The sequence below is a fragment of the Austrofundulus limnaeus genome, unplaced genomic scaffold (assembly GCF_001266775.1).
Source record: "Austrofundulus limnaeus strain Quisiro unplaced genomic scaffold, Austrofundulus_limnaeus-1.0 Scaffold32, whole genome shotgun sequence".
NCBI classification, from domain to species: domain Eukaryota; kingdom Metazoa; phylum Chordata; class Actinopteri; order Cyprinodontiformes; family Rivulidae; genus Austrofundulus; species Austrofundulus limnaeus.
The window spans coordinates 890,686-900,923 of NW_013952434.1; the positions used below are offsets into that span (position 1 = coordinate 890,686).

The 10,238-nt window shown below is 40.0% G+C and overlaps 1 protein-coding gene across 1 annotated transcript in view; it reads right to left on the reverse strand.

Annotated features, from left to right (window-relative positions):
• The window catches only part of wasf2 (WASP family member 2), a 9,535-nt gene extending 2,971 nt beyond the window's left edge, over positions 1-6,564 (reverse strand). Inside the window, exons 1-8 of the mRNA XM_014005678.1 lie at positions 6,355-6,564; positions 3,427-3,590; positions 3,170-3,304; positions 2,888-3,041; positions 2,589-2,706; positions 2,373-2,491; positions 1,195-1,350; positions 1-131 (exon numbers count right to left, since the gene is read on the reverse strand). Of these exons, the coding sequence (XP_013861132.1) occupies positions 1-131; positions 1,195-1,350; positions 2,373-2,491; positions 2,589-2,706; positions 2,888-3,041; positions 3,170-3,304; positions 3,427-3,559 (946 nt within the window). The 5' untranslated portion in view covers positions 3,560-3,590; positions 6,355-6,564. The remainder of the gene's footprint in view (positions 132-1,194; positions 1,351-2,372; positions 2,492-2,588; positions 2,707-2,887; positions 3,042-3,169; positions 3,305-3,426; positions 3,591-6,354) is intronic.
• Between the last annotated feature and the right edge of the window lie 3,674 nt (positions 6,565-10,238).

A 10,238-nucleotide genomic window follows, 5' to 3' on the forward strand; every position in this document is an offset into this window, starting at 1 on the left:
GAGGTGCGGGGGGAGGAGCGAGACCTGGACGGGGTGGTGAGGAGGCGATGGGGGGAGCCGGAGGAGGGTGGGTCGGACTCATCATGCTGCTGCGCTTCGGTGCCGGTACTCCATACTGTCCATCGTTATACCTGCAGGGTGACGAGTAAGCACATTAAACTGGATTCATGACGGTTATTTCAGCACCGCAGAGGAAACATCAGATTCTAAATGCCAGCCCTGACATCAGATTGTTCATTTTAACTCATTAATTTAACGAAGAACTCGACAGGAAGGTGCTAGACTAGTCAATAAATTATACATGTTCACAATTATTATKTCAGACATGGTTCTATTTTAAAATTATAAATAGCAAGACACTAAATTGTATTACATGTTCACAATATTTTTACTTTTACTATTTAACTTTTAACTTCCCCCACAAGTCCATCCAACCARTCAAGGCTTACCCAAACCACACCCACAACCAAGAAACAACCCTCCTTATTGGCTGCAGAGACCCGYGTCTCCATGAGCCGGCAGCATGTTTGGATTTGTTTGTGCGATGCTAATGCTGCGTTCAAGTTGTCCTCGGAGGTCGGAGCTTCGAGCCTCCGAGTTCTATTTTTCAACTGGAACGCCCGCTGAAGTCATAGTTTCGAGTTGAGAGGTCGGCGCATCCAAACCATACCCRAGCAGCCCGAGCATGCGTTACGTCATCRTTTCAACATGGCTGCTGCACGCATGTTTCTCTAAGCTAACGGCTAATGTTGAGCTGTAATCAAACGTACACAAGCACCATCCCCATTATTTAACAGACAGAAAGTGAGAAGAGAGGAGGCAGAGTAAAAACGAGTGTAATTTGTTTGTTTATTTTCCCTTTTTATATTTGTTTAATGTATGTAGCATCCTAGCATGCTTGTCCGAGCTAACCGCTAACGTTTCTAGTCTTGCATGTAAACAAACGCGGCTTTGTTCTGTGTTTATTTTACATTACATCAGACGTACTTGTAGTGCTTTATAGTGATATTTAAAATATTTGTTTTAACACTGTTTGTACACTCAAAATACCTCGTAGAGCACTATTACTGTATGTTTTATTGTTGCAGAGCAAAATAATAGAAACGCTTTTTCCAGTGTTTGCTGGAACTGACGTCAGTCCGGTTTCAGAATTTCGAGTTCCGATACAACTGGAAAACAGCATAAAGTACTTACCCCGTGTCTGGGGGTGGAGGAGGCAGGAAGTCATCAGGACTGGTCGGAGACATAGGGGAGCTGGGATCATAAGAGTAGGAGTTGGTACTCGTATCAAGAGCTTCAGAATTAAAGCCATCCCCTGATCCGATACTGCCGTTCAGACCCTCAGAGTTTCTTTAAAGCAAACAAAATACATCATCAACAGCGTGAAATAAAACGGACCAAATCAACCAACCTCATTTGCACGTGGTGCTCATTTACAATGTACACAAAATTTACTTTATAAAAATATTCACTTTGAAAATAACTGTTTTTAAATAAGCATATAAACTCATGTAAAGCAGGTAGAAAAATGTCTCGTTAATCAACATAACAGCAGATAAAATGACAAAGCAAAACTGTGCTGAAAATTCTTAAAATGAGAGATTTTATTAGAATGGATTCAATAACGTAGTTTAAAAAAATGAATAACTGCAAAACTTATTTTACTTTATTGTTAATATTAGTTGCTTATTGTGACAAAAATGTTTGTTTTATTTTTTAACTTTATTTACTATTGTAGTAGGTCTAATATCCCGTTTTAAACACCTGGCAACAATGTGTAACAGTGTAGTCAACACAGGAAAAACAAGTAAAAGCAAAAATATATATATTTGCAGTCACCAGGCCTCAGCATCTCGTTTTTCTCAAGTTGAAGTTGTTTCTATTATATGTTAAAGATGCATTTGTTTACAGCTGTTTTTCAGCAGCAGCTCTTTACCCGCCCCTCGGAGAACATTCCCAGACAGTGTGTACCACCCATATCACTGTGTACAGATTGGTTGATAAGGAGGGGGAGAACTTGTCACATGGGGCTCCTGATTTATATTTCTGCTGTTAACTAGAGAGAAGCCTTTATTTTCAAAGTCCAGGCTTGGCCCATCGAGCCTTTTTACAGACATAAAGCCTGAAAGCACAACAGAGGGAGGAGACGGTGATTTGAGCTGGCCTAAAAATTACCGGGTACGCTTCCATCTAAAATATGAGAGCAGCACACAATCAAAACGTCTAGTGTAATTGCTGTTTACAAAGCATCAATTCAAAAAGGAAATGTAATCAGGCCTCGGAATTTCAATCCAACGATGAGTCATCCAATCTGGTTAATCTGTGGACACGCTTGATTAACCTGCAGGGACTTTTCATCCCACGTCACTCACGTGTCATTCTTTGCCACGACAAACTCCTCGCCCATCTTACGGCGTTCCCACTCGTCCTTTCTGGTCTTGATCTTACGAACGTTAACCGTCCGTGGGTTCAGATGGTCCTTCTTCTCCTTCTGCTCGGAAAAAAAAAGGAGAGAAAGTTAGCTTTAACTCGGAAGGGACTGACGTGTTTCAGTGTGACTCATGTTTTTGTGTGATGATGTGTCTCACTCTGTGCTTGCGCCTCTCCTTCATGATGTCCTTGGTGTCCTGCAGCATCTTCTCCTTCCACAGGTCAAAGAAGTAGGAGGGATCGGTGTAAAACTTCAGGGCCTCCTTCCCATCCTCCCTGCAAACAGACATTTACAGRCAGAGATTAGAATTACTTGTTTTATTTTATGTGAGCAGACATGCTCCAAAGTATGCTGCAAGATCTTTATCTGCCTTMAGTGTCAGTTTATAGGCATTTCACTTTCCTTTTAATGGTTTTGTCTTTTTTTTTTTTTGTATGGTCTGCTGCTCCACCTTACCGGTACTGGCTGAGCTGGTTGAGAGGTGGAGGAGGATTGCAGGTCTCGTAGGTATCCTGCACAGGCACCGGCAGAGAGGGTCTGGTGAACAGCTGCTGGTCCTGGGTCAGACTGCTGCGGAAGGCCTTACGGGAAGTGATGGCCTGCAGAGAAACTTGAGAGAAACACACAAGAAGGTGGCTAATGTTTTTAAATGTTTTATGAGCTCAGGAGGGGAAACTAAATGTCTTCAATAACTTCTAGAATACAAATGGCATCAATAAACAGGAAGAGAGCTTATACCTTCTTCTTCTTTGGGGTCCAGCTGGGTGACTTTAACYTGCAGACGATCAACTCTCTCCCCCAGCGAGTTGACTCTCATGGCAAATGCCCCAGCTTCCACAAACAGCTCCCCAAACACATCTTCTGCAAATTTGCCTACACAAAAACAAAACAAGACATCTTACACCGAGAACTGCAAGCTAACAACTCCATGAAAAACAAGTCAACTCTCAAATAACACACGTGTCATTAAACACTAAAGCGGAGTCCTGACTCACTGAGGCTGCCGAGCTGCCGGATAATGTTGGCCAGGCTGATGTTGGTCACACACTCCAGCTCACTGCGGATGTTGGAGGGGATGGTCTGGCGGCACATGTGCCGTGGCTCGATGTTCCTCGTCACCAAAGGCATGGTGAGGTGTGGCGGTTAGGGCGGCCCGACCCTGACGGAGAGGAACGGGAGAGTTATTCAAGTCAAAGTGACAGGGTGTTAATTAAACATACAGAACAAAAGTCGCCAGTCATCCCTCATTTCTTTATATTTTCCTTCCAAGGCAGCAGACTTTTGTGTAATCTTTTAAACTGGTTGGCTGTTTTTTTTTTTTTGTTTTTTTTTGTGTGTGTGTGTGTGTGTGTGTGTGTGTGTGTGTGTGTGTGTGTTCATTTTCAGTCTGGTTCCTATTTTCAGACAAAATGTTTTTGTTTGTTAAACCACCCAACCCTGACCTATGAATTATTCAGACATTAAATGCCTCCTAAACTAAGAGATGAATCAGTTGTGTTAAAACAGCAGACAACTTAAAAAAAGATTTGATTTCAAATAAGATAAGTAGGTATTTTGTAACTAGCTGGTCACAGACAAAATTTGGTTATATTTCTTTAGTAAACAGTATGAAAAATAAAAAATAATAAAGTTTGACACATAAACCACTAATTTACCATCAAAAAGACGATTAAGAGCGAGCTGATTAAAACTTTAAAACACAGATAATCAACTGAAGGAAACATATTGCAGGTTTTATTGCAGTTTCTTAAACCACATAACTTTAAGAACTGATAGTTGCTCTTGACAGATTCTTTGTTGAGCCCGTCACTTCTTCTTTTGCCCTCCACTTCTTCACTTTCCTCATTTTGTAAGCACAAGCTAAGCAATATATGGTCATGGTCAGGCAATGGACAGAAAACTAGGGGGAAAAGCTGCAAAATGGTTAAGAAAAACATCTAGAGAGCTCTTAATATAATTATGTCTGTTTTTGTTGTCCTTASTTTGATGTTTCTCCCCCACAACCCTATTGTTCAATTCGTCTACATGATTGTATTTTATTATATGACTGTTCTGTATGCCATATTTCTATTTTTCCCCACACTACCCTTATCATTATATGTATGTATCTACTAGGGTTGGGCAATATTTGCAAAAAAGTTAATCACGATTAATTGGGGTATTTAGCTGATAAAGATTAATTTGATGATTAATCCCGTGGAGTCCCTGGACACTTTTATGTCCTGGTCACATGACCAATTTAGTGGGAAAGATTTGCTCTTTGTTAAAATCTGTTCCAAACTGTGTCAAAATTACAGACTTCAGGCTGTACATCAAATTTAAAATTGTGTTGATAGATAAATAAATTACAGACATTTTTTTAAATATTCGTCATATTTGAAGCGGAGAGGAGTACCGACGGACTGACGGGGGAAATCTCCAGTCAGTCTGCCTGGTGGCATTAATTGTATTAATCGTCAAGTGCCAAAAAATAATCGATTGTTTTTCTGACGATTAATTGCACACGATACGATTATGCCCAACCCTAGTATCTACAGTTTTTTTTATATCATTTTACTTTTTTCTATTGTACAATGTCCTTGGGTGTCCTGAAAGGCACTTTATAAATAAAATGCATTATTATTATTATCATCATCATCATCATCATCATCATCATCATCATCATCTACGGACTAGGACCAATTTAAAGGACAACATTTGATTCATTGTAAGCCAAAATGTGGTGATTTTGAACTTTTGCACATGGGTCTAGAAACAGCAGAAGTTATTTGTTTCGTAAGAGCCACACAAAGACAAGACCAGCTCCTTTGCAGTTCTTTTTTGCTCAACCTGTCTTGTAGGAGAAAGACTAGCAAATAAATAAATAAAAAATCATTTTGCTACAACCAGTTTGTCACAAAGAGAGAAACTGCTCAAACTCCCTTCAGTTTTATCAGCAGGAATTCTGAAAAAACATCATGGTTTGGCAAACAAAATAACTTGTTTTATTTGTTTTTCCACTAATTTTAAAGTCATGTAAATCTTGTTTCTTTGAAATAAAGAAACAAGGGGTTTCAAAAGTTTTTGAGAAATTTTGTCTTTGTACTAGCGACACTTTATGATTGGTTAGTATTAAAATTCAATTATGTTACAGCCCACATTATTCTCTAAATAAGGTGCAGGCTGCTGAGTAAACATCCATATAAATAACAGTGAGGCTGACAAAGAAACAGAAGCAAAACTAGCTTTGCTCAGCTCAGCAATAATCATCCAACAAACACAAAATGATAAAATAGAGATTTGTGGAGTAACCATTACCTTCAAAGCAGGGAAAACATGTTAGTGAACTAAAACAAGCTCTCAGGATCAAAACAGTGCCTTGTTTAATTGAACCATTTCAGAATAAAAGCTCCCATTAGGCCCACAGATGTTACACCCTGCTCAGCTTCTGCTTCCCCAATTTAACTGCAAGTGATTCGCGTCAAAAAGCGACGAAACGCTGCTTAAATGTCACCCGGTGAACAGTGCAAGAAGTGTTCCCACTCTTTCCACGAGTTTGTAGCCAAGTTTGTTTTGTCTAAACGAAGCGATGTGACTGTGAAGCTTTACCCACGTCTTCGTGAAAAACTTGTTGCAGTTGTCTGAAGCCTCGCTTCGTCACAATGACTCATTTTCTGCCACTCCGACTAACTCAGTTTAATTAGTTTCATTGTTTAAAATGACTAAATTCGAGCTTTATATATTAAAAATACGATACAAATCGCCCAGGCTCTTTACGCCCACAACATTAGCTAAAAGCTAAAGTGTAAACTTGGGATTTCGGCCTCGCCAGAGCAGGAAGTAAACTTGCAGGCGCCTCTTGTCGCGAAGGAGCAGACAAACAAGCGTATATTTACACCCGTCACTTTATAAAAACAACTTTAACTAAAGGATTTTACACTCACCGTTAAAACTCGAAGTCGCAGTCTCTCTACAATCCCCGCTGTTTGATGTGTCTTAAGATTTCCTCATGAAAACGTTGAGCGGRGTAGTCTCACTGAAGGAGCTCGAACCGAACAGACCCGCGACGGTCCCGGGTCTCCGAACTTCTGATTGGCCGCGAGATCGAGTTCCTCGAAGTTGATTGGCTGCCGCAGCTGTCACTCTCCGCTGCCCGAGAACAGGATGTGGAAATTTCGACGCAAAAAGCGCAACTCCACCCAAACTGGTAGCGAACATCTGTCCGCAATTTTCGTAAGGGCGGGTGGAGGCGGCGCCGCATTCCGAGGCGCGCTCCAAGCGAGTTGGAACGAGTCCGAGGAATGACTGGTATCAGTGGACGGGAGGACGCTTAAAAGTTTAGAGACAGTCTAACTTCCTGCTCCTCAACCCAGACTATTTAATCTGGAAGAGTTTCAACAAATCAAGTCATGCACGAGGAGGAGGCTTAAAAGCTGCTGCAAAACATTGCAATGTTTACCTGAGTTTTGCAATATCTCTTGCAGTACATCCCAAACTTTTAGTTTAAAAACAAACAGCTAATCCATCTTCATTTATCTGGAATTAAGTATATAAAAGGGGGAAATAGTAGTAATTGCTGATTGGACCACAGAAAGAGTCATTTGTGAACCAAAGATAATTTAAAATGAAAATCAAAATGTGATGTTCTTGTTGGAAATTACACCGTTATTTGTGTACTAAAGAGGAGCGTGACCATCAGATTCCAGCTTCTTATTAGCGCACAGCTGCCTCTCTAATGGTATGGAGGTGCATTAGAACCTCTGGCATTGGCGAGCTTGCACAATAAGAAAGTGACCACCAACACAGAAAAGATTACACGGGTTTTAGACCAGCATAAACGACCAAAAATGAAATTTAAATTTAAACATTCGATGTGTTTACTATGCTTCAGTGCAAATAAAATAGGAGTTTATGACATTTCAGTGATTGAGTTTTATTTTGCAGCTGTAAATATCTTGTGCTGGTGCAACAATGGGGGGTGGTGTGTGTGTGCTATCACAAAAACGCAGCAACACCTGTAGGATTAGCAGCCCACGCAGGACAACTAAAGTGAATGATTTGTTTTGCCGTTTAGCTGATGCTCCCCACAGCACACACAGCTAATGCCTTAAAATAAACCCACCAAAGCACTTATTAAAGCCAGCTGATGGAGAGCTGAGTCATTCACACACAGCTGAACATGTTTTCATTTCACCAATCTGAAGAGGCAAACACTAATTTACATTTTTTGTGGAAGGCAAAATGTTTGAGGGATGCATTTGTGAATTGTTTTATGTGCTCAGAACTGGCAAAACATCTAAACATGGAAAACTGCACAAGATGACAAAATAATGATTAAGTTGGTTCTAAACAAAGACAAGTTCATTAATAGTTAACACGTCACTCATTTCAGTCACATATTTAGCAATTATTTTAATGTAAACAGAGAAAAACTTATAAATTACTCAGTGCTGACACCTTTATTTATCTGACTGTATTTACTGTAACTCAAAATTTAAAAGTCGTAGACAGCTAGCATGGAAGGCTTGATGATTTCAGGCATTTCCACGGTTTCAGCTTTTCTTTGAAACAAAAAAAAATACTGCATGATAATATGTTTGAATAAGCACACAATGACTATTTAAATCAAACTGAAGCTGTTTTCACTTTAATTTCAGCTTTAATTAAACATAAAAAGCTTTTTGAGTTAAATAATGTGCTGAATATYTGGCTCAAGTTTCTTGAAACAAAGTGATATGCCTTTTTAATGAATGAAAGTGTGTTTGTGGTAAAAGAAGAAAAAGAAATAAAAYTTTTATTTATTTTTTTCAACAGTATTTCATAGTTGGTTTCAAAATGCAACCTCTTTATTGTCCACAAGAGGGAGCTCTCATGTGAAGAAATACGGTACAGTATGTTCACATAACCTGAGAAAAGATAAATATGCCACAAACACTTGTCCATTTTCAGTGTGAGCTCCTTTTTTTTTTTACGTCTGCTCCACTCAGTCCGTTTTTTATACTGGACATATTTAAACGAAACTTTCAGGAATTAATCAATGGATATGCTTCTACAGATGATTAAATCTTGGAGCCAACTCGATTTAAAGTGGCTATCAAAATTGATGGAGCTTACAAAACACAAAAGTGGCTATATGTCAGTCAGTTTTACAGATGTGGTGCTCAGATTTGGCATGATAGTAGCTGAGAGTCATTCACAACAGAAAATGTGAGTGTTTCATCTGATAATACTGTACTTTACTACACTTCACTACAGTTCTGTCACTTCTCTATGAAGCTGATTATGTTTCGTAAGTATTTGTGTTTTGTATAACAGAATTTGTAACTTGTAAAACGATTTGAAATTTGTAACCATGAACTTGTAATTGTAATATTTTTTTCAATCTATTACACATACAAAACAGCAGTTACACATCTTCAAATAGTTAAATGCAAGTTCACAAATAGTATTCTACAAGTTGCACATCAAAAACCTGTAATGTTCAMAATTTTGCAGCAATTGCACCAAAACAAATGTTGCAAAATGATTTWAAACTTGTATAATAAAGTCTTGTCACAAAAAATGTTCTTCTCAAGATGAGATTATTTTAATGTAAAACTCAGTGTTGAAAGGTGGCGGAGTGATTTGCATCCATTCAAGGAATGCTGAGAATTAAACTGCAGGTGTGTAGCTCCCTCTTGTGGCCGCCGGATGTAACTGGTCCTCAGTGTGGTTCACTCACCTAAACTGTTGCCATGGCAGCCAGAGATGGCGCAGAGCCCTGTTCCTATGGCGACGGCCAAGAAAACGAGCTTTCTGGGTTTGTTGGGGTGAAAAAGACTCTAAGGTGTGTTTGTTTGGAGGTGTTTCTGTCTGTCTCCCTGCAAGTGTGTGTCTTACAGTGTGACGTCCCAAAGCAGCCATGATCTCGGCCTGTGTTTGAGAAACACCGCCCAGGTTCCTTCTAGTCTCGTGCTTCCGTGGTGTTCGCCATTCCAGCCACAATTTGTGCTGGCTGACACCGCCTCTGTTGCCACGGTTACTAGCCAAACTGTTGCCAAGGTGATCCTCGGATGCACTGGAGGTGCCGGGATTAAAACGGTGGACCTCGCAGCCCAGCGGTCTTCAGAAAGTCTGCGTCTCCTCCGTCCAGATTGAACGCACAGAGACAAAGACGGGACGAGTGAGGCAGAAGTGATTTAAAGATCACTGCAACAGATTAAATATGCATTGCTCTGTTTATTCCAGCTGGGCCGGCGGGATGAACGCACAGCAGTGACTGCACCGGCATGAATACACAGTGCAGACCTGAAGGAGCAACACAACACAGGGTGGATCTGCAGCGGGAAGGAAGCCGTCTTCAGCAGTGAGCTGGAGCCATTGGGGAGGTAAAACTCTGGAGCAGTTCAACTGGGAGCAGAGTGGACAAGAGACACACGAGATGAGTTAGAGYTCAGAGAACCAAACAATTACTTTTCAGATGACAACAGAAGTWAAAGCAGAAGACATGGTTGGATGGGCAGAAATGTGAAATTTGAGGAGGTTTTTCAGACAGACGGCTGCCTGCAAACAGTTTCAAACATCTTCATTTCCTGGAAACATTACATTTATCGCCAAATAACTAAAAATATTATTTCACTTTTAGACACATCTTTCTTATCAGATCCCCATCACTTATTGAACCAGCGACAAAAATAAAAATTTGAATTATTGAAGCCAAAACAGAGCAAACTAATCCTGCCTGCTTGGTGCATAAATAGTAAAAGTGCAAGATAAAATCCTTTTTTGGATGCATGATTTGGTAGAAACATACGACAGAGTATTAGGTTCAAACTATGATATATATATA